Genomic DNA, 22,479 nt, shown 5'->3' with positions numbered 1-22,479 from the left:
CTAAAGTAATCATGTTTATAACGTTCCCCAAGAAGCCTTTCATAAATGGTGTAGGGAGGCCTTGGAATCTAATCTTATCAATGTTTCATTAGTTGAATCTCCTTTTTCCTTTTTATTTTTTAATGATTCATTGAATGTAAATGCTATAGATTTTGATGCAGCATGAAAATATTTTTCTTTAATCTTTACATGGTAAAACATAGTCTCCATAGCAATTTCACTTCTAGAATATCAGCTCAAAGAGCTTGTTCATTCCATGGAGTTTCTGCCATGATGGTGACCCCTTTTATGATTGAAAGAACGAAGCACCAATTTGACAGAACCTAAGCATTGAGTAGAGGTTTATGCCTTCTCGTAATGTATGCATATGGTACTTTCATATCGCATTAAAATAATTTGCAGAACATTTTCGGGAGACTCACTGTTTCATTTAGCCTCATTTATTGTCAACCTCTTCTTTATTTTCCTTTTGTCAAAGGAACCTTCTATGGTAAAATATATATAGATAAGACTTACAAAGTTTTTAGACTTGGTTGGTTTTTCAAATTATAATTAAAAATTGCTGACAAGAATATTGTTTGTATGACTAAATCACTGTTGATGTAGCTGCATTTAATATTGAGTACAATTCTTTTTTTTTTCTCCGGAAGGACCCTCTCTTTGTGATGGCAAAGCACTACCACATGAAACATTATTTTTTTAATGAGAACAGAGATATTGCAGAATAAAAACCAATAAAGATTGTAGGGTCACAATTGAAATATGACAGCAAAAGGGCAGAATAGAATACTGATTTTGGCTGGAATGACAACTAGAAGTTGAGAAGATCAACAAGTCACAGAAAACTGAACAAAAGAAATTTATGTGAAGGGGTTGTTTTGAGAAGACAAAAGAAGTTGGTATCAGCTAGTGTGAATTAGAAGCAAAAGAATTGTCACAATAAGTAGGAAAATATGATGGGTACATGAGATGGTCTTTCTGGGTTCACATGGAGAAGGAGGGAATGCAGACAGATTTTGCAAAAAGGGTCCCCGAAGACAAAAAGCAGGCAGCAGGCGGCAGGGGCGGCAGCAGCAGCAGCGGCAATGAGCAAACTTTACCCCTTTTTTGTCATGACCATAATACCCTAAGTCAGAGGGTGTATCAACAGGTCAAACCATTAACAGTAGTGCTATAATAAGAGTGTTGTCGGTTGGTTCTGCAAGTTTTTTCCCAGGTTAAATTTGGAATTAGGTATATCAGACAAGGGGTTGATATAAGTCTCTTTGGTAATGTAGTGCAATTAATTGACAAGTGGATGATACCATGTTAGCTGATCTAATCTTATGACTTGAGTCCATCCCACTTCAGAAATGTACTACAGACAGAATATACAACAGTTTTTCTTCTCACGTCTTTTCATTAATTTGTAGGAGAGCAGGAATTACAATTTGAGTTAAGACAACTTATAGAAAAATAACATTGTAACACATTTAAGTTATATGGCATCCTTTGATTATTTTGAATGGAAGTGTAAAGGACATAGAATTACATGTCAGGTTATCATGTTTTCAATGAAAGTGGTATATGAGCTAGCTTGGAAAGACAAAAGAATTGGCAATAACGATTCACTTAAACAAAATTTTTTACATTGTATTCTTTTTGCTTTTTCCTGAAAATCTTTGGGGAGTTTAGTTTAGTTTAGGCAATGTGTTAAGTGGAAAGGGCAAATGGGAGATACTAAATCTAGTAAAGTCATGACAGATTCTGTTAACGCGTGGAGAACACTCACCAACGTTAAGCTTTTAATCTTTATCTAAGAACAGTATAAAGCTTCTTCTATTTACTGTTGTGATACCCTTTTTTTCCCTGTTTTTTGTCAATTTTTTTTTGTTTTTTCTACCCTTTTTTTTTTTTTTTTTGTTTTCACTTCCTTTTATTGCTATGGCTACGGACACTGGTGAGCTGTGAGTTGAAAACTGTACACACACATTTTTTGTCACTTATAAATTGCTGTCTGCTCAAAGTCTCACTTCTCTCTCAGAGACCCTGTGTGAAAATGGATTCTCTTCCTGCTCCACTTTACTCTTATTAAACTACAGCCACGAGCCCACCAGCTCAAAACCTCCTTTTTCTTTCTTTCTCAATCGCATTCCCTTTGGGTTGCAAGCTTTCTTTTGTGAGTTTTGGAAGTTAAAGGCTGAGTCTTGAGCTGTTCAAAACATGGAAACAAGCTCATTTTCAAGGCTGTTAATTGCATTTTGCCTAGCTTTGTGTTTGGGTTGTCAAGTGACCCAGTGCAGTGTCACCTATGATAGGAAAGCTGTAGTGATTAATGGCCAGAGGAGAATCCTCTTCTCTGGTTCCATTCATTATCCCAGAAGCACTCCTGATGTACTTCAACAGATTCTCCTTCTAGTTTCTATTGAAATTTTTGGAGCTTTTGGTGTATTATTTTCTTATTCTTGAGAAATGAAAATGGGTTATTTCTTTTGTTGTAGATGTGGGAAGATCTGATACAGAAGGCCAAAGATGGAGGACTTGATGTGATTGAAACTTACGTCTTTTGGAATGTTCATGAGCCATCTCCTGGAAACGTACTCTTGTTTTCCCTCCATTTTCCTCTACAATATAAAGTTTATATTTTTACTCTGTTTTTCCAACTTGGGTTGTACTATTTGTTAAATATTTCTTCGTTTACGATTTTACAGTACAATTTTGAAGGGAGATATGACCTTGTGAGATTCATGAAGACAATACAGAGAGCAGGTCTCTATGCTCATCTCCGCATTGGGCCTTATGTTTGTGCAGAGTGGAATTTCGGGTTAGATCTAAATTTCTGTCCAACTCTTTTTTCCTTCTTCTCTTTGCAATTTGTTTTTTTTTTCTTTTTTCTTTTTTGATTTCTGTTCTCTTCTCTGCTGTGTGAGCTAATTGGGGAAACTTCTATTTCCTTGATAAGTTGATATTCTAAAGCATTTTACTCTGTGCAGAGGGTTTCCTGTTTGGTTAAAATATGTGCCAGGCATCAGCTTCAGAACAGACAATGAGCCTTTCAAGGTATCCCTTCTGTGCTTCTTTATTACTACTTTCCCTTCCTTTGTTTTAACTGCATGGCAAGTTAGAGCAGAATCACTGGAACATAAATAATCATTAATAGTTTAGAATATATTTTAACCTTTGTTTTCTCAAAAAATGAAACTGAATAAGGGCTGTTGATACATTATTGCAGAGAGCTATGCAAGGGTTCACTGAGAAGATTGTAGGACTGATGAAGAGTCATAACCTGTTTGAGTCCCAGGGTGGTCCCATTATTCTCTCTCAGGTAAATGTTTTAGCTGTTGGCTTTACTTTCTTTTTCACCCCATTTTATCATTTTTATCTTCCTACATCTTAAGATGCAAATTTTTGCAACCATATATTTTGGCGTCCTAATATAAAGTCAAGTTACAATGGAGATATGAACCCTTTTTTTTTTTTCTCTTTTTAATTTGTATGAGTTCAGATTGAGAATGAGTATGGCGCACAGAGTAAATTACTAGGGGCTTCTGGCTATAATTATGTTACTTGGGCAGCCAAAATGGCGATAGAGACAGGAACTGGGGTCCCATGGGTGATGTGCAAGGAAGAAGATGCCCCGGATCCAGTGGTAAGTAATTAGCCCTCAGGTCTTTATTCATCATGTCAAGTCTCTTGCTCTACGGTCTTGAACTTTGAAGGATAAGTTACTGAGTATCAATGTGTACAAAGCCCAATTTCTTGTATCCAACTGTCAAATATAGGGTGTTCTGTTTATCTTAAATCTCAATTTAATTTGTTACAATGATGATTGGCTAAGAGAGTGTCATGGGTACTTGTAATAGATAAACACATGCAATGGTTTCTACTGTGATACATTCCAACCCAACAAACCCTACAAGCCAACAATGTGGACAGAGGCTTGGAGTGGATGGTAAGTTTATCATGTGTTTTTCTTTTGTAACCTTAATTTGAAGAGTCTGATATGAAATGAAGTCCAACCATTTTATATCTTCGATTGTCCAAAAGGTTCACAGAGTTTGGTGGTCCACTTCACCATCGGCCAGCTGAAGATTTGGCATTTGCTGTTGCACGATTCATACAAAAAGGAGGATCCTTTGTTAATTATTACATGGTTGGTTCCCCCATTTTTCTCTCTATATATTCACATCTTTGAAAGGCATGAAATATTTACAATAGAAAACCCGATTCTCTTTAACTGAGTTGAGTGTTAACCACGTGAAATAGTACCATGGAGGGACCAATTTTGGGCGTACGGCTGGAGGCCCTTTCATCACTACCAGTTACGATTATGATGCTCCAATAGATGAATATGGTGAGAAAAAAAGCTATTTGCTTATCTCTACATAGTTTGTTCTGTTAAAAGTATCATCTGCTTTTGGTGTTTTCAGTTTGTTTGATATGCAACTGCTCTTCTAAATTACTTTAACACTTAAAATGGTTGCACCTTACAGCCCGTGCCTCACAACAATAGCATTTGAACTGAAAACAATATAAATTCAAGTCTTTTGTTTTTGTCTGCTGATGTTTATATATATACTTATTTCATTCGAACCATTAGTTGGGTTACAAAATGGGAAGATATGGTTTTATGCACTCCTTCCAATTGCCTCCCCTCTAGTTCAACATCATCCATTTTTATCACTTTGAGTTTATGTGAAGGCCATCAGTTTTGGTTAGCAACCACTAATGCATTACTAACTACTTCCCACGAAAACATGACAGGTTTGATTAGACAACCTAAGTATGGTCATCTAAAGGAGCTTCACAGGGCTATTAAGATGTCTGAGCGAGCTTTAGTTTCAGCAGATCCTATTGTTACTTCACTCGGAAGCTTCCAGCAGGTTTCTGCTTTGACTCTCAAAGTGCTCTGCTTCCAGCAGATGTGGGATTTTAATTGCTTATTGAATCTAATCAATCTTTGGCATTTTCCAGGCTTATATGTACACATCAGAATCAGGAGATTGTGCAGCTTTCCTATCGAACTATGATACCAAATCTGCTGCAAGAGTGTTATTTAACAACATGCACTATAACTTGCCTCCTTGGTCCATCAGCATCCTTCCTGATTGCAGGAATGCAGTATTTAATACTGCTAAGGTATAACATTGTGAAATGACTGAATTTGCATCATCAGGTTCAGTATTATTGTAACTGAAGCATATTTTTAAGGACATGAAATATTTTTTAGATAAGTTTTAAAAAGTTTAAGGATCTCTTAAATGACAGTAAGTCATGTTCGTCCTTTTCAGGTTGGAGTTCAGACATCACAAATGCAGATGTTGCCGACAAATGCTGAGATGTTCTCTTGGGAAAGCTATGATGAAGATACTTCTTCTCTGGATGACAGCTCAACAATTACTGCTGATGGTCTATTAGAACAAATAAATGTCACGAGGGATGCAAGTGATTACCTATGGTACATTACTAGGTGAGACTGATGCCCCCACAGTTAGATGTGAAGGGATTTTTTATTCTTTCCTCATTCTTAATTTATATTTGGTTCCCTTTTCTCCAGCCTTTTATCATTTTAGGGATGAGTAGGTGGGAGGGAGTTTTTAGCTTGAAGAAGAGAAAAGTACTGTGTTTCTGATTCATCATTTCTTATTGCTCTGCTATCCCTTTATTTTGTTCTTTCCTAGAAGATCAAATCAGAATCGAAAAGAAACAGCAATAGAGATATTCCCTGTTTTCATTTTCTTTTGGGGGGAGAGAGAGGGGGAATGCCTATTGAAGAAACTTTAATTATAGCTTGCTTCTTCTGCATTGTTTGCCTGAATTTGCATTCAATATGTTAGAAGACTCACTGGCAAATAAATGTCTTTGAGCAGCATTACTGAAGCCAATTTAAGATTATATGATGCTTACTGATTCTTAAATTTTGGAAATGTCTCACAATTAGATATTATATGTTACAGTGTTAACATCGGTTCATCTGAATCCTTCCTTCACGGAGGGGAACTCCCCACTCTCATTGTTCAATCAACAGGCCATGCTGTACACATCTTTATCAACGGACAGCTTTCAGGTACATAGTTATATTGCTTTTTCCATGGACTGTTTGTTTTTTCTTTTCAGAAATAAAAATTGTAACATGGTGGTAACAGGTTCTGCCTTTGGAACGAGGCAAAATAGGAGATTCACATATACTGGGAAGGTCAATCTGCGTGCAGGTACTAACAGAATTGCACTGCTGAGTGTTGCTGTTGGATTGCCAGTAAGTTTTTTTCCCCAATCGTTATTACTTTGTACATCAAATCGTTAAGTATCATAGTCGTCTTTGTGGGGGGTACTTGGTGAACTAACCAGTGGTAGGAAAAGGATAGAAACCTTTCACAGCTTAGGCAATCATAAAATGGCAACTTTATCTTGTATGATGAAGCTAAAGAAAATTGGTGGAAGAAAACAATGGCTTGGTTATTGTGTTTTTTATAGGGTACATGACTCGTGTTTTTTTGGTGATAAAGAATGTAGGGGGACACTTCGAGACATGGAACACAGGAATCCTGGGTCCAGTTGCACTGCATGGACTTGATCAAGGAAAATGGGACCTGTCCTGGCAAAAATGGACTTACCAGGTAATTGACTCGACCTGTCTATCTTTAATGTCTTCATCATTGAATCAAATAAGTTTGATCATGACTGCCTCTTTGAACAGGTTGGGCTTAAAGGAGAGGCAATGAATCTTGTCTCACCAAATAGTATTTCCTCTGTTGAGTGGATGGAGGGATCATTGGCTGCACAAAAACAGCAGCCTTTAAGATGGCATAAGGTAAATGAAAATAAAAAATATAAAGTAGTTGCAGCATGAGTTGTGGCTCCTAGAAATTCCAACGTTTTCCCTTCAACGTTGCAGGCTTATTTCAATGCACCTGAGGGTGACGAGCCATTGGCTTTGGACATGGAAAGTATGGGTAAAGGTCAAATATGGATTAATGGGCAGAGCATTGGTAGATATTGGACCGCATATGCTCATGGTGACTGCAATGGCTGCAGTTATGCTGGGACATTTCGACCTCCCAAGTGTCAGCTTGGTTGTGGCCAACCAACCCAAAGATGGTAACTACTCTTCTGTGTAGTCAATAGTAAGCAGCAAATGGCCTAAATTAATAATATTTTATCATTTAATTTCCAATTTCTTATTTTATTCAGGTACCATGTTCCTCGGTCTTGGTTGAAACCTACACAAAATCTGTTGGTTATTTTTGAGGAGCTCGGAGCAGATCCCTCAAGAATCTCAGTCATGAAAAGATCTGTGTCCAGTGTTTGTGCTGAGGTCTCTGAGTATCACCCGAATATCAAGAACTGGCAGATTGAAAGCTATGGAAAGGCAGAAGAGTTCCACAGACCCAAGGTTCACTTGCACTGTAATCCTGGGCAGGCTATCTCTTTCATTAAATTTGCAAGCTTTGGAACCCCTCTGGGAACTTGTGGAAGTTACCAGCAGGGCCCTTGCCATGCTCCTGCTTCATATGCCATCTTGGAGAAGGTATTTTCACTTTCTTGTCAACAGAGTAAACTTAATCTAAAACTCGCAATCATGCATTTCTCATCATGTTCTACCATGTTTTGCAGAAGTGCATAGGGAAGCAAAGATGTGCTGTCACCATAGCCAACAGTAATTTTGGCCAAGATCCATGTCCAAATGTGCTGAAGCGGTTGTCAGTCGAAGCTGCTTGTGCTCCAATAACTTCAACAACAGGGCAACCAAACCGGGGGGGTTAACCAGATCAAAAGAGTGACAGAACAACTCAGTAATGTTTGCATCTAGTAATTTAACTATACTTTATCAGCATTTCAAGGAAGCAGCAAAGAACCAAATAAAAGGAAGAGTGCAAAGAATAGGCGTTTAGTTTAGGTTAGGCTGAGTGCCACAGCTTTTCAAATGGAGGGCTCTGGCTAAAGGTGTTCAGTGCTGTAGGCAGTTAGTTCTTTTAATCTTGAGTTAAGTAGACTCCTGCAAATCAGTGATTGTAAGATAGGTGAGTTTCTGAAGTCCTGTGGGTCCTGCAATTTGGGTCCCTGAGGTCAAATTTCTGGCCTGTGTCCCCTCCCCGGGCTTTTAACCGGATACGGGCACAGGAGAAAAGGATTACTTTGTATTGGTGTGATTTCTGTTTGTATCCTGGGGAAAAATTTGAACCCCAATTAGGTTCATGTTGGGAGCGGTTCCTGGTATGACCATTGTTCAATGTGCAGTTCCTGATTAAAGTGCCTTATTTTTCCAGTTGTTTCCCTGTCTTTCCCTTCCTGTTGAATGCTGTAATTCCTAATGTTAATCCAGAAATCATGTTTCCCACATCACTGTTAGAGCTGAAACAGGTTAAAGTGGAATCCAAAGTCATCTAAGACTCCTGAGAAAGGTATACCAATCTCAATCCTCTTGGCACCTGGGCTTTAAACATGTATAGATAAGCCCAGTGAAGTCCAAGATGAATTTCCCAAGAGTCATTTTCTGTTCCAAAAACATGTCTTTTTAGTTTTTGTCATCTAACCAGCAATCCTAGATATTGACAAAATAAACTAAGTTGATGAATTGGGTCCCATGAGGATTGAAAATGGATATCAGCGGTCAAATGGACATGGCCCCCTTGACTTGAACATACATTTCCACAGAAAATGAAACCAGCATTCTATCAACATCTGGGCAAGTAGTACTAGGAAACACGCAAGATATAGAAACAAACTGAAGGTCTAACATAGAGATGTCTAGATTTGTAGCAGCACACGATGATGAGGTCTATAGTAAATTCCTCCAAACATGAAGATAAATATATACTAATGATTATCATAATCAAGCAGAAGCAGAAGCCATATGCTTTGCCACAGTCTGCTGAAGATCATCTTTCTTTGCTCCCACCACCTTGTCCACAATCTTCCCCTCCTTGAGGAACATGAAAGTTGGCATCGCCTCCACAGCCCAATCAGTAGCAACTTCCTGAAAACAAGAAGACAAAAAAAAAAACAACTTTAATCAACATATTTTTCACTTCTTGACATTTCCACCCATAATGATACAGAATTATTTTTTTTTAACTCTGCATGAATTATTACCTTCAGCTCATCCACATCCACCTTAAGAAACATGACATTGGGAAGCTTCTTGGCCAGTTCAGCCAGGAAGGGTGCGATAAAACGGCAGGGTCCGCACCATGAAGCAGTGAAATCAACAACCACCTGCATTTCACCACATTGTAGAGGAGCAAAAGGTAGAAAAAAGCATGAAAAAGAAGGAAAATAAATACAAACACCAACATGACCATCAACATCTGTCATTGATTTGCCATCATCACCACAAGTACCAACCTTAAAATTCATTAATTACACATTTATTTCCATCACTTTTTTTTTGGGTAGGTTACAGAACAAATTCTGACTAGAAATTAAGTTTTTTTCCCCTAGAAACAAACACATCAAATCATAATCTAATACAAGTAACAATTTATTTTTGTAATTGAGAAAGACTGACCAAACAGGTTAACCCTAGTCCTTGGTTTCTCAACTATCATCTTAAAAAATTGTCCTCGTATCACCCCCAGACTGACAGAGGCAGACAATAACCTTAATTAACTAACTATTTATATGTTAAGAATATACATAATCAATCTACCTCCCTTTAATCCAGGTTTTAGCATGTGAAAAGACTGACAAATATTAACCGAGAGATTATTTAAATAAATAAAGGGTACCTTCAGCAACAACAGAAATCTTTTTTCTTTTATTTATCAACAAGGATTCAACTTTACAGATCCTGGAATTTTTATATTAAAATCCTAAATCCTGAACCCACCATTCAAATTACCCTACAAACAAAACAACCAAAACCATAAAAAAAAAAAAGAAAAAAAAATTTCAAGCACAGGAAAACATATTTAAAGAAAATAGATCAGACCCATCATCTTAAAAATCAAAATATAATCATAAATCTAAAGCTAAAAAAAACACAAAAAAAGACCCTTAAAAATAAAAAACGAATTACCAGCTTCTTGGATTCATTGCCCTTCTGAAGCTGCTCGTTCCATGACTCAACAGTGTGGCAACCGATTACTTGTCCTTCCTCTGCCGCCATTTTCGCTTTAGACTCTTCACAAAGGGAAATTAAATGAACAAAAAGATTCTCACGCAAGAAATGCTTCCCTCTGGCTTTGATCAACTCGTTTCTCTTTTCGGCGGCTCCTTAAAAAAGCAAATCGGCTTAAGGAAATGGGCTAGGCCCTATAGTTTTGCTGTAATTACGGATTTGCCATCTCAGATGGAGACATGTACGAAGATTTCCCTGCGACGTCAACAAAGAAGGCCAAACTCCCAACCACCAGCAGTTTTGTTCTAGTCGAGACTTCTGAGATTAATATTTTAAACGCGCTATTTTTTCAACCGTTAGATTATGATAATCATTGAAGTTTGTCAATTTTGATGATGGTACGATTCGATCAGATCGGTAGTTATAGGTCTTGTATTCGCTTGTTAGTGTGTGAACGCAAGCTTCCTATCTTCTTTTTTTTAAAAATGAAATAATATATTAATGACTGTTTTTGTTTTTTTTTTTCTCTCCCAAAAGTTTTAAATTAGGAAAGGATTTTTCTCAATTTCATAAAAATTAATTTTTTTTTAAAAAAGGAGGAACCTTTCAAAGGATTAGTAATTGACATTAAATTGGCATTATAACTATATAAGGTAAGCATCAATTAGTATATACTTAATTGGTACATAACTTAATCAATAATCAAGCACATAACCTTCTCCTAAAAGAAATCCAACTTGACCATTAAAAAAATTAGAATATTCTTTGAAAGTCAAAAATGGATACCCTTTTCTTAGTTGGATAGGACTACCTTCCACATTTAATAAATATCTCAATATTTTTCACACGTATGATTCCATTTGAGAATTAATAAAAGAATTTTATCGAAAATGCAATAGCTTATGATAATCATATGATAAACAAAATAGTAGATTCCTTTTGTAGTGAGTTAAGTTTCATTTTTCATTTGAAGAAAACAGATTTAAACTTGACTTTTTAATTAAAAATATATATATTTATTATTGAATCAAATACTCATGTTAAGTACCCGGTTTTTATTATTGAACATTTTGTAAAATAAAAGAATCTATATTTAGGCTATGGACAAACGTAATTCATTTTCCCAAGTACAAAAGGACTTTGGGTTTAGGAGAAATCATCTACCTTGGCCCAAGGGCATAACCAAATTTGTTAAGGAAAATGGACACCGTTACCTTTGAATCAAAAATATTTCCCTTCATTCTATGTATTGGACTGGAAAACATATGTGCAAGAGTTGGAATAAAGCTAGATCGGCAACAACCCTTGTCTAATTACAGAGTATTCATTTATCATGAGAAGAGCACAAAGAAGATAACTTCCTTGTAATAGCCTACGAATCTCGATTGTGTATAAGCATATGGATATTGCAAGCAGATCTTATACATAAATGCAGATGGAGAGTTGGATAATGTTTAAAAGCTACAAATGGATTAAACTTTTGAAACAGTAAGTGCCGAGAAGGAACCAACCAACAAGGAGGAATGCGAAGAGGGCCAAGAAAGTCAGGTATGTAGTGCCACCAAACGCAAGTCCGAGACCGGATACAATGACAAATGGCAAGAAAGATCGCAGGAATGCTGTTTTGCTCACCCAGCAGCCCTTGAGGAAGATGAGGACGGCAAGGTTCACTACGTTCCACCCACCCGAACGAAAGCCTAACCTGTTCAGGTTGTTTGCTACAAATGAATGGCAATTGCAAGTGAAAAGGCTGTATGAGCGGTGTTGGAACTCTTGCGTGCTTTTTCGTAGTGTGTCGTCCCATGTTAATGTCTCTCTCCTAGGATCATCATGCTGGTATTCTTGCTCTCCTTTAAATGCAGAGGGATGAGGAGAAATGCAGCATTCCTGGAAAAAAGCTCGAAAGGTCATATGTCTAACTGAGGAAGAATGATTAAGAAAGAAATACTCAAGTAGAAACGCTGGCTTCCACACAATTTCTGTCATTTCTCAGCAATTAATACTTGAAATTTTTGCTCTCACATCTACCAAAGTGCATTCATGAACCTGCCATTGACACCATCCTTAGCCACCAATAATCAAAAGGTTTCTGCCCTCACATCTAGCATAGAGCATTCACAAATTATCAAAAGCTCAAGACTTTACATTGTGCAGCCTATTAGAATTCTATCCTATCAAATCCCATACAAGGTAAAGCACAACAGCCCAAGCTAATCCCAATTCTCAAGAACAGAACTAAGAAATCCTACTTGGGAATTCTTAATCCAGTTAAAAAGATCATGTCATTTTCCCCTGTAAAAAGAGATGGAACATGAATATGTATACCTTATCTATGTTGATTTGGATATAGCGAGCCACTGCCCCGAAAGTAAAATTGTCAACACAGACAAAATTAGGCCCTGCAAAATCTAGAATAACCCCATCTTCTCTGCAAATGCCAACGTGGCCAATGAAAGGAACCAACCATGAAAGAACAGGTAGAGGTGTCCAAACAATGCAGCACGGAAACCGTTCTCTTCTCGGATCAATTTGCATAGTACGTGGAAAAGTCAAACCGCCCTCAACCATTAGCTGGTGATCAGAATCTACGTGTTCTTCCATTTTCCACTGTCCTAAGTTGCCAAAGAAATAAAACCAAGTACACCATTAAAATTAGTACAAAAGTTGCAATTTTTCATGAAACCCACATTGATTGTTCCTACAAGGCTTTAAAATTTGTTACAAATTCTCCTATCAATCATCTATAGGGTTGAATCAAGGTAAATGAGAGAGTTTTCCAGCAAATGATAAAGCATGATGATTCGAAAATCGAAAAATAGAGCTCCGTAAATAGATTCGAAGAGGGAGAGATTAAAGCGTACCTTTGTCGGGAAGAGAAACGCAGATCCAGCGGAGAGTCGAGGGATCGGGTGCGCGCCCCAGCGATGGTCAAAAAGGAGGTCCCCGACTCCTCCCTGAAATTTGTTCGTATGTTTGGATACTGGAATGTGATTGCCCAGCCTGAGGTTTTCACTGTACCGCACCGGTTCAGGATTTATGTATCATGTAGATTGTTGAATATTTTCAATTTTTCCATATAGAATGTTATTTTTTTAATTAACACCTTATGAATTTTTTTTTTCTAAATTAACACTTTATAAATAATTTTTGTTTCTATAAAAAAGTCAAACTGTTAATTTTACATCTTTAAATATGAACAAATAAATTAACTTTAAATTAAAAATATTTTGATAATTTAATTTAAAAATTAATAATTTAATTTTTTATAAAATTAAAAATTAAAAATTTAACAGAAGCCAACCATTTAAAGATTTAATGTCGGAGATTTTGAAAAAACAGAAATTTCCACAAATGAAACTTTAAATTAATTACTGTAATGGACTTGTAAACCTTACTTAAAATACAGAAATTATTAGTAAAGTGTTAATTACAAAAAATATATTCATAAAAATTTAAATTATAACGAATGTATGTGAAATGTACCTTCTTCGGATGTATTATCAGCTACAGAGTAACTCTCATTTTGGATGGATTAAGGTTTGCAAATTTGATCATTCAACTAAAATTTCATTATTAACAACAAAAAATAGAAAAGGGTATTGTTGTATGTAGCAAATCAGACTCATGAGCAACCTTAATGCAATAATAATAATATAATTAATCCAACATCAGAAGCATGCTCCAAAAGCTAGTTTTGTTTTTTGGCCAAATAAACAAAAGAAAAATGGCTATTAGAGCTCACGGAAGGCCCCTTCTGGGTTTCTTCAATTATTAAAATAACCTTGGAAGGCATCTTCATATGTCATCTCTGGCGAATGATGACCATGACAGTTCAGACTCCAAGTTTCTTGCTTGTCTTCCTCCACTCTTTCCGTTCGTTTTGGTGTATTACTTTGAGTAGCAGTGACCAACCACTGTGTCTTATATCCTGGTGGCATCGATCTGGACCAGATGACAGATTCTGGTAGCAACGTTGGAATGGAGCTGAGGGCGTGAAACTGGGGAATTTACTTTCCAGGGGCAGGAAGCAAGGGCTGGGTGAGGGAGGATTCGCCTGGATCTTCCACTTGATTGTTCTCAGACATTGACTTAATCGGATCCTTTTCTGACACAAGCTTGCTCTCTTTTCTTTTTCCTAGAATAACCAGATACAGTCCAGATATAATCAATGCAGCTCCAAGTATCCTGGAAAATTTAATTACCAGTAAACATAAGAATGTAAATCAAGCAATCAATCCCGACTCAAAAATTCTGGTATCGAAGCAAGTATCTTTGCAGGCATGGATGCTTGACTAGATTTTCAGGAGTAAGAAACTAATGGGTACTTTGGATGTCGAGACCTACCCTCCCAAGTAGAATTCTTCACCCAAAGTAACAGTGGCAATTACAGCAGCAAGTAAGGTTTGCAGAGGTAGATACATCGAGACAAACAATGGACCTCCTCGATCGACAACCCATATCTGTATTGCGAACACCATTGCCGAACCTATCAAGCCCTGCACCCATCAAAACTTTTCCACCATCATTTTCTCTAAAATGAAATATAGACTTACAAATTAGAAGGTTCAAACCGTCAGTTCAAAGGTTACCAACCGCATAGAAAATAGTGAACACTTCACTGCCAGAGTTGACCTGCCAAGCTCGGGAGTCTCTTTCGATGTATGCTGCGATTGCCCCAAATTGGATAACAGCGAAAAAGCAGGAATAAGAAACGAAGGAGAGCCGAGCTGGGTATTTCTTCAGGACTGGTGCTTGTAAAACGATCCAGCTTGACCAACAAAGGGAATGCCCGATGAGACAGATACAACCGACGGTCCAGTTCTTCCCCTCGGCATCTCCAAAGGAGAAAAATTCTGACTTATCCGAAGGTGAATTTGGACTGTAAACAGTTGGCCCCTTGTAGAGGGTTATGACCAAGGCTCCAGAGACAGAAGCAAGAGTTCCAAGCACCTTAGCTATTCCAGCTTTATGATTTAAGTGCACTTGTTCCATTCTGCAAGGAAACACAATTCGTTTTACAAATGGAGGGGAGTAACAAGGAAAAGCCAGTTTTAGGATTCTGATAGTAAGTTTCTGACCTGAGTAAGGCAGCCATGAAGAAGTCACAGCCGGGACAGAATTCTCCGTAGCAGAAGCTAATGTAGGTGATGTGTTGTCTAAGCCAAATATGTAAAATCCTTGATTCAATGTTATTCTGCAAAAACAGAAAACCAGCAATGGCAATTTTGACAACATGATTCATCAATACAAAAATTGGAAATTGTGTTTACAAATGGTTTCATTCTTCATACCCAATAAATCCCAGGAGGAAGAACTGTATCAGAAAAGAAATGGTCAGGGTTGGTCTTTTATTCCTACACAGCAAAGAAAGAATAAATAAAATGGTGAAGAAAACATAACCCAATTGGGAAAAGATTCTTGATCTTTTACTGAAATTAATTACTTACTTTTCTAGGTAATATGCAAAGGGAGCCAGGGCAAGTAGGGCTAAGATGTTCCTGTAAAAGGGGAAAACTAGCTTGCTTACACCCATGTTCAGAGCAACTCTCATAATCACATGATTTACGGCATAACCAAGCTGGAAAACTACCATGGCGATATGAAGCTTTGCTCGTTCTGGCACCATGGCAGAGGCTGAACCAGCTTCAGCCATTGGAGCAAAGCAGGGGAAGTGGAAAACCTTGCAAAGGGCAAACTGGTGAGAATTGAGAGGATGCTAGTTTGTTATAATTAATGAGAAAACGACAACAGGGTTGTCACCAAAGCTTATAGAAAACATATAATTAATTATTTATATCTGACAGAATCCAATTTTCCTGCTGGCAATTGCATCTGTGGATCACAACCTTGTGCAAAGATACGGAAGGCAAAAATGAAATAATCTAGAAATGAAGAACAGAAAGAAAGTGAATTAATTTGGAGGACTTTTCATTACTAAATTGATCATTCCAATCAAGTATTTATGCTGAAATCTATTTACACTGATTTACAACTAGCTAATCATAATTTACTTGACTAGCTAATTGCTTAATTACTGTTAACTCCTCTTAACGAACACTTGCTTCACGGTTCATCAACAAAACTTTTTAACTAACTTTCCAATACCGACAACATTTATATCATGCACAAATCATGTGTTAAACTTCTTATACTCCCCTCAAGCTGTACATGAATATTATGAATGTTCAACCTACTTATTAAGCTATAAAACTGGGCGCCCAAGCTGCAAGCCCTTAGTAAACAGGTCTGCCAGCTGAAGTTTTGTGTGCACTTATCTAGGTACTATAAGACCTGCTAGCACTTTCTCTCATATTCATGATAAATTGGATTTTTTGCTTATATGCAAGACAGATTGATTATCACATAACAACTCCACTGCCTTATTATAATTCATTCCCAAATCTTTAAGCAAGAATGTTAACTAAATACTTTCACTGCAAGCCGTTGTCATGGTCCTATATTCTGCTTCACTTGACCTTCTTGTTTCAGGGCAATCATATCCGGTCACTGTCACTATATGCCCTCGATTGCAAGTCTGAATATCTATAACATACTTAAAAGGAAGCCCCAAAGGGGCTTCCTTATTAACCCACATGTCAACTGAGCCCATGCCCACGTTTTGAATCTCTAAACCATTTGTGAGTCCAACTTTACAAAAAGAAACAGTCAATCCACGTTTTTGCATCTTTGAAATTCATATCTGTTTTCTTCATAGCCAAAGAAGCTACATTTTCTAGGAAGGAGTTTTTTACTTGTGAAACTTGAAGGAAGGGCTTTGAAATCTCTAGCATGGTTCTGAAACAAAATCCAATTTGCCTACGGTAATAAGTCATTTGACCCTATTCATATTTCCCAGTGCATTCCCATCCCCTATTCTTTGACTTTTCAGCTTAGATTTACTTGATTGTTTTCATCTTTTCACCTTCCCTCATTGTCGGCTTCCCCTCGAGTCCACACTATACTTCAAGCTTGCTGTTGGATCGGCTTGGGGAACAATAGGGAATCATGAATTTTGAATATTTGATCATAGATTTCGATCAAAGAGTTTGGGTTTTTAGGATTAAATGCTGTGTTTGCTTTTTCAGATTTCATTTTGGCCTTTGGATTTTGTACGCTGCGATGACGTGTGTGGTCTGATATGAGTGTCGTGTGTAGCCTATTGGTTCTTGCCATATGTCTATTTTGTTTTTTGTTCTATCTTGCTTATTATTCTTCACTTCAATGTTTAGCACTTCTTAAATTAGAATAAGTTTTTTGTTTAAGGTCCTTTCTCATGTCTTTCTTTTTTTCCTGCTTTAATTTTACCATTCTTCAATTTGAGTTTTGTCAATAATCTATATAGATAATTGATTATTAACTGCTCATTTTGATTTCTTTTCTATTTTTTGCACTCAGCTATTTTTCTTTTTTTTAATTGAGTTTTTATGAATTCTCATGTTTAAAGAAGTTTTAAGTTATTAGTTGTTTCTAAGACCTCTACTTTGATTTAAAGTGTTGTTCATGTTTCTTTTTGTTATTGTGTGTTTTCCATTTTGTTTATTTTAGTGTGAGATTTATATTTAAAATCCTGTTACAATTTGATCATTCAATTTATTATTTTTTTATTTTATATCTATGTAATCATAATTGATGTTAAACAACATAAGAATCATCTTATGAATTCTGATTGAATTCTCATACTGACTTAAAATTAATGTTGTTTTTTTTCTCTTATGCTTTTAGCCTTGCAGTGCATTTGTCAATATCAAATTCTCTGTTGGTACAAGTTGCTGCTGGAAAATGTAATGTCTTATGATTACATTAAGTTTTAGTTACAATTTTTTATTATTTGCTCTGTAGTTTTAATTTATTCATCTCTTTTCTTGCTTAAGTCTTGACATTATTATCTTTCAAATCTTATGAATAAGTTAGTCAAACCAATTAAAGAGTCATACCTTATCAAGGTCGGTTAGAGCAGAGGTGGGCCAGAAGTTAATATACTAATTTAATTAATTTTCAAAATAAAATACTAAATCAACTGGTTTTGTCAAATCCAATGAAAAATTCATTGAAATTCTTTTCAAATCTATAACATATTTAAAATGACGCCCCAATGAGGTTTCCAATGTTAACCACGTGGAGGATAGAGAGAGTAAAAGGGAAAATATGTTGAAGCAAAGAGAGAGAAAGAGAGGGGTGCAAAGGGGTCAGAGTAAACTGCGTGAAGGGCAAATAGAGAGAAAGAGAAAATATGCTAAAGCAAAGAGAGGGGGTGCAAAGAGGTCTGTGTGTTGCACACGGGTAATATTCTAGTGCTAGTAATAATAATCCCTATCCAGGTGCTTTCCTCAAATATCTCAACACTCAACATTGCTCGCATGTGAGTCTGATAAGGATTGTCCATAAACTGAGCTAGCACATGTGAAGCATAGGTTATGTCTAGCCTTATGAAGATCAAAATATAATAATTTGTCTACAAACTTCCTGTAACAAGTAGCATCTACTCCTTGACTATCAGCAGATTGCTTAGTCAATTTACAATTGTAATCTATTGGAGTACCTAACAAGTAATTCCATAATATATTTCTTTTGGCACATTAAAATATCTTGAATAGATCTAATAATCTCAATATTAAGAAAGTATTTTAGCTTACTAAAGTCTTTTAAGTTTACAATATGATACCATATGTCTTATATCGTAAGATATGTATCGTGTATCGTAAGATATATTTTTGATATTTCATCAAATGTGATGTAAATATGTATTTTTTTTATTAATATTGTATTTTACAATACGTAAAACATATAATACCATATTGATATTTTTATTAATAATATATAAATTTAAATAATATTTTTATTAATTTATTAATTAAAACTTAAAAAACACTTATCATGATAAAGTCAAAAAAGAAATTCAAATTTTTTTAATTTTTTTGTTTAAAATCTAAATTTTAAAAATTAAAACTCATAAAAAATAATTTTTATGTTTTAACTAAAAATAAATTTTAATAATTAATTAATTTAAATTTATAAGAAAATATCAATCCTATGATACATACATCTTATGTTATAATATATATATATATATATATCATGTATCATATGGTAAATTTGTAATATCTAATTAAATACTATATTGTTATTATTTTTTATTATTATCATACAATACAATTTATCAAGTATAGTAAATTATTATTATTTTTAATATTATTATATAATATAATTATAATTTATGTTTATCACATACAATATAATATAATATAATACAATTTATTGCATAAAATACAATATTGATAATTATTTTATATCTTCACAACTAAAAAAATTTATTTTCGAAAAAATAAAGCGCTCTCTTGAAACCTTAATTTCCAATCTCAGGGAATAAGAATTAAAGGAATGCCGCCGAAGACAAAAAATAGCGGCCTCTCAACGTCTTAGAGGTAACTAGTAGAGACGATGAAGGCTGCACCTAAAAGCCCTGAATTGTTGTGACTCAGAAAGTGTGCTTAGTCACAAAACCACCGCTGCCATTGCAAATCTCTGGACTCGATATGCCGCAGAGCTCAAGGGCCATAGAGCCATCAGTATTACTTGTCCGATGAAACCCTAAAGTCTCAAAGTTTCTTAAAGGTGGGGATTTATGCCGTTGGCCCCACCTCCAAACTTGTTTTCCAAAGTTCGCCTTATAACAAGTAATTTAATAATATATTTGTCACAGCCCAAATCTTGAGCCATAACTAATGCATGGGTCCAATGGGCACAACCCACTAAGCTCAAGTAAGCCTCTTTATGTGAACCTGTTCATTGTTCTATCAATTATACATCATCATTTCTAAATCCACAATTCGTAATTCTCAACTATAAGTACTTAAATAATATACCATGGTAATCAAATCCACATATTTGTATTATCCCAAAATAATGTCATCAATTACCAACTCATAATAGCATCATCAATCAAAATAGACATATAATGTTTACAAAATAAATCTTAGTAATTCACATCAAGTATACATGCATAAATGCAAAAAACCCTTGATTACCAGCGGAGTGACTGGGTAAGGATATTGCTACTAGATGCCATGGTAAACCTACAAAAATGTGAATATAAGTGGATACTTCAATTTAGGTCCCAACCACCTCCAAATTTGTCTTTGTTGATTTTCTTTTTGATCGACTCCAAACTTCAACTAATGCTCAAAGGGAAATGCGGGGTCTCGTTGGAACCTTAGTGGATTTGTAGTTGAATTTTTTTGGTGAGGATTAAAACGGGAAAAATTCCTTTAAGAGTTTTCAAGCTACTTTGAATAGTTTATCTCTCTAAATCATTCAGCTAGGGAGAGAAAGTGCAAAGAGAAAACTTTTTGAGGGTTTTTAAGGTGAAAAGGTGAAAGAGCATGAAAAATTCTATGAAAAAGTGTAAAAAAACATGAAATTTGAAGTTAATATGATAAAGTTATGAAGGTTTCGAGGATGGCCTCTGTGGAAGATGAAAAATTTGCAATGGAGAAAAGAAATGAGAAGAAGAATGAATAAGGTGCTGCGAAGTAAGGATATTTATACATAGGGTTGACAAAATTTTCACATATTTACGAAAATGCCATTAACAAGTTGATTTTGTCTTTCCCTTTCTTTTGGTGCAATCTTTTACTCTTTTGATATTGAGACAAGGTCCACAATAGATTAAATGTACTAGAGTTCACGAAAACTTAAAAATTTATACTCGACATTTAAAATTATCATTTTACCCATAATGTGAAAATTATTTTTATTTTATTTATTTTATTATTATATATTATTTATTTACTTATTCTACTTACTTAGACCTTAATAATATTAGAAAACTTACTTTTAAGAGCTTACCAAGAAAAATGACAAGATTACCCCTAATCCATGTCCTCATCTCTATCTCAAGTTACGCGTCCATAGAGGTCGAAGTTTTACAATATTTCTTTTGGCACATTAAAATACTTTGAATAGACCTAACAATCTCAATATTAAGAAAGTATTTCAGCTTACTAAAGTTTTTGAGTTTATAATATAATACCATATGTCTTATGTAGTAAGATATGTATCGTATATAATAAGATGTATTTTTTTTATTCTTCAAATACAATATAAATACGTATCTTTTTTATTAGTATCGTATATTGATACTTTTATTAATAATATATAATTTTAAATAATATATATTTTTATTAATTTATTAGTTAAAATTTAGAAAAACACTTTTCATGATAAAGTAAAAAAAGAAATGTAATTTTTTTAATTTTTTGTTTAAAATCTAAATTTTAAAAATTAAAACTTATAAAAAATAATTTTTATGTTTTAACTAAAGAATAAACTTTTAATAATTAATTAAATTTAAATTTATAAGAAAATATCAATCCTATGATACATGCATATTATATTATAAAATATATATATCCTGTATGGTATGGTAAATTTTCAATATTTAATTAAAAAATATATTATTATTATTATTTTTTACTATTATCATATAACTAGGATGGTGCTCGTAGTTACGTTACAAAAAAAATCACATAAAATATTGATTATATTATAATGAATTTCAATTTGGTACCTTTAAAAAAGCTTGTAGAGAAAGTAATATTGTATTAGTCAACTGCATGAATGTTCGATTTTTATTGATAGAGGAAAAAATAAATTGAAATTTATTTAAAATAATTATTTACTTTGATTTCAATTATTGAAAACTTGCACCGATATATATGATTATAAAACAGTAAAATATTACGAAATGAGATAGTATATAATATGTACTATTGGTAGATTAAGATAAACAGTTGTACAATATTAAGTAACCGTATATTATAAATATCCTATCAATATAAAATAATTATTAATTTTTAATAATATATCTTTTATATATAAAATGAATAGTTAAAGGTTGTCAAATTTAGTTGATTTATTTGTTCAATGATGCTATGTGTTATGTATATTAAGAAATGAATAAACCTTATTGACTTTTTTATTTTGTTCAATGAATTGGATGGATATTTATTGGAATTTAAACATTCATGTATAAAAGAGATGTCTAAATACTATGGATTCTGGTTCATGTAGAATAAGAGGATATAAACAGAAAATAATATTAAATTGCAATTGATAAATATTAAATGAATCTATATTCTAAACATTAAAAATTAAAAATTATTGTTTTCAAGTTCTTTTTACTTAAATAAATAAAAATAAAAAAACCCTTTATATGTAAAAAAACAATGCAACTTTGGCATAAGGTGTAAAAAAAAAATTAATTCAATTGAGAATGACAACTAATTGACCTAATTATTTATCATATTTAAAACATAATTTATCCAAAAAAAGACGATAATCCTATCAAAGATATTAGATGTATAATAAACTATTAAGAAATGAGAAGGAATATAACCTATACTATTAATAGATTAAAATAAACAGTTGTAGAATATAAAACA

The 22,479-nt window shown here is 34.4% G+C and overlaps 4 protein-coding genes and 1 long non-coding RNA gene across 8 annotated transcripts; 1 reads left to right on the top strand and 4 right to left on the bottom strand.

Moving 5' to 3' along the window:
• The first annotated feature begins 1,984 nt into the window (after positions 1-1,984).
• Positions 1,985-8,245, top strand: BGAL3 (beta-galactosidase 3). Its single transcript, XM_007046732.3, has 19 exons — positions 1,985-2,373; positions 2,481-2,576; positions 2,691-2,803; positions 2,973-3,039; positions 3,212-3,304; positions 3,485-3,628; positions 3,843-3,931; positions 4,027-4,132; positions 4,246-4,333; positions 4,744-4,862; positions 4,954-5,118; positions 5,271-5,449; positions 5,937-6,046; positions 6,126-6,235; positions 6,486-6,596; positions 6,677-6,790; positions 6,875-7,077; positions 7,171-7,507; positions 7,594-8,245. Exons 1-19 carry the CDS (start codon positions 2,203-2,205, stop codon positions 7,741-7,743), a joined length of 2,565 nt encoding a protein of 854 aa, XP_007046794.3. The 5' UTR covers positions 1,985-2,202; the 3' UTR covers positions 7,744-8,245.
• Positions 8,246-8,694: 449 nt separating this feature from the next.
• On the bottom strand, positions 8,695-10,281 carry TRX1 (thioredoxin H-type 1). Its single transcript, XM_007046731.3, has 3 exons — positions 9,998-10,281; positions 9,073-9,195; positions 8,695-8,956 (listed from the first exon to the last, which is right to left on the bottom strand). The coding sequence occupies exons 1-3, from the start codon at positions 10,085-10,087 to the stop codon at positions 8,813-8,815; spliced, it is 357 nt and encodes a 118-aa protein (XP_007046793.1). The 5' UTR covers positions 10,088-10,281; the 3' UTR covers positions 8,695-8,812.
• A 973-nt stretch (positions 10,282-11,254) lies between these two features.
• RTH (RTE1-homolog) lies at positions 11,255-13,061 on the bottom strand. 2 transcript variants are annotated; one of them, XM_007046730.3, is made up of 3 exons: positions 12,901-13,061; positions 12,365-12,646; positions 11,255-11,926 (listed from the first exon to the last, which is right to left on the bottom strand). In XM_007046730.3, exons 2-3 carry the CDS (start codon positions 12,638-12,640, stop codon positions 11,501-11,503), a joined length of 702 nt encoding a protein of 233 aa, XP_007046792.3. In that variant the 5' UTR covers positions 12,641-12,646; positions 12,901-13,061; the 3' UTR covers positions 11,255-11,500. The 2 variants fall into 2 exon arrangements, with proteins under 2 accessions (XP_007046792.3, XP_007046791.3); XM_007046729.3 differs by having other exon boundaries at positions 12,365-12,651; positions 12,901-13,040.
• An 856-nt stretch (positions 13,062-13,917) lies between these two features.
• LOC18610835 (WAT1-related protein At3g53210-like) lies at positions 13,918-15,387 on the bottom strand. Of its 3 annotated transcripts, XM_007046727.3 has the most exons (5): positions 15,331-15,387; positions 15,118-15,233; positions 14,633-15,032; positions 14,384-14,535; positions 13,918-14,224 (listed from the first exon to the last, which is right to left on the bottom strand). In XM_007046727.3, the coding sequence occupies exons 2-5, from the start codon at positions 15,132-15,134 to the stop codon at positions 14,047-14,049; spliced, it is 747 nt and encodes a 248-aa protein (XP_007046789.3). In that variant the 5' UTR covers positions 15,135-15,233; positions 15,331-15,387; the 3' UTR covers positions 13,918-14,046. The 3 variants fall into 3 exon arrangements, with proteins under 3 accessions (XP_007046789.3, XP_088659280.1, XP_088659297.1); XM_088803154.1 differs by lacking the exons at positions 15,118-15,233; positions 15,331-15,387; XM_088803171.1 differs by lacking the exons at positions 15,118-15,233; positions 15,331-15,387 and having other exon boundaries at positions 13,918-14,174.
• Positions 15,388-15,485: 98 nt separating this feature from the next.
• On the bottom strand, positions 15,486-17,131 carry LOC148764414 (uncharacterized). Its single transcript, XR_016024452.1, has 3 exons — positions 16,792-17,131; positions 15,630-15,719; positions 15,486-15,537 (listed from the first exon to the last, which is right to left on the bottom strand). It is a non-coding gene; the product is annotated as an uncharacterized LOC148764414 (long non-coding RNA).
• Between the last annotated feature and the right edge of the window lie 5,348 nt (positions 17,132-22,479).

The sequence above is a fragment of the Theobroma cacao genome, chromosome 1 (assembly GCF_053813885.1).
Source record: "Theobroma cacao isolate CCN51 chromosome 1, ASM5381388v1, whole genome shotgun sequence".
In the NCBI taxonomy this organism is placed as follows: Eukaryota; Viridiplantae; Streptophyta; class Magnoliopsida; order Malvales; family Malvaceae; genus Theobroma; species Theobroma cacao.
Note: the sequence above shows the minus strand (reverse complement) of the source record. Positions and strands in the feature narration are given on the sequence as shown.

What these genes read in the sequence shown, in the direction of transcription:
- BGAL3 (XM_007046732.3), top strand. Translation starts at nt 2,203, where the DNA reads ATGGAAACAAGCTCATTTTCAAGGCTGTTAATTGCATTTTGCCTAGCT. An exon ending in CAGACAATGAGCCTTTCAAG is followed by an intron (nt 3,040 to 3,211) that starts GTATCCCTTCTG and finishes ACATTATTGCAG; the next exon opens with AGAGCTATGCAAGGGTTCAC. An exon ending in GTCCCATTATTCTCTCTCAG is followed by an intron (nt 3,305 to 3,484) that starts GTAAATGTTTTA and finishes GTATGAGTTCAG; the next exon opens with ATTGAGAATGAGTATGGCGC.
- TRX1 (XM_007046731.3), bottom strand. Translation starts at nt 10,087, where the DNA reads ATGGCGGCAGAGGAAGGACAAGTAATCGGTTGCCACACTGTTGAGTCA. An exon ending in GCAATGAATCCAAGAAGCTG is followed by an intron (nt 9,196 to 9,997) that starts GTAATTCGTTTT and finishes GGTGAAATGCAG; the next exon opens with GTGGTTGTTGATTTCACTGC. An exon ending in TGGATGTGGATGAGCTGAAG is followed by an intron (nt 8,957 to 9,072) that starts GTAATAATTCAT and finishes TCTTGTTTTCAG; the next exon opens with GAAGTTGCTACTGATTGGGC.
- RTH (XM_007046730.3), bottom strand. Translation starts at nt 12,640, where the DNA reads ATGGAAGAACACGTAGATTCTGATCACCAGCTAATGGTTGAGGGCGGT. An exon ending in TCCAAATCAACATAGATAAG is followed by an intron (nt 11,927 to 12,364) that starts GTATACATATTC and finishes GCTTTTTTCCAG; the next exon opens with GAATGCTGCATTTCTCCTCA.
- LOC18610835 (XM_007046727.3), bottom strand. An exon ending in TGTTCACTATTTTCTATGCG is followed by an intron (nt 14,536 to 14,632) that starts GTTGGTAACCTT and finishes TGATGGGTGCAG; the next exon opens with GGCTTGATAGGTTCGGCAAT. An exon ending in GAAGAATTCTACTTGGGAGG is followed by an intron (nt 14,225 to 14,383) that starts GTAGGTCTCGAC and finishes TAAATTTTCCAG; the next exon opens with GATACTTGGAGCTGCATTGA.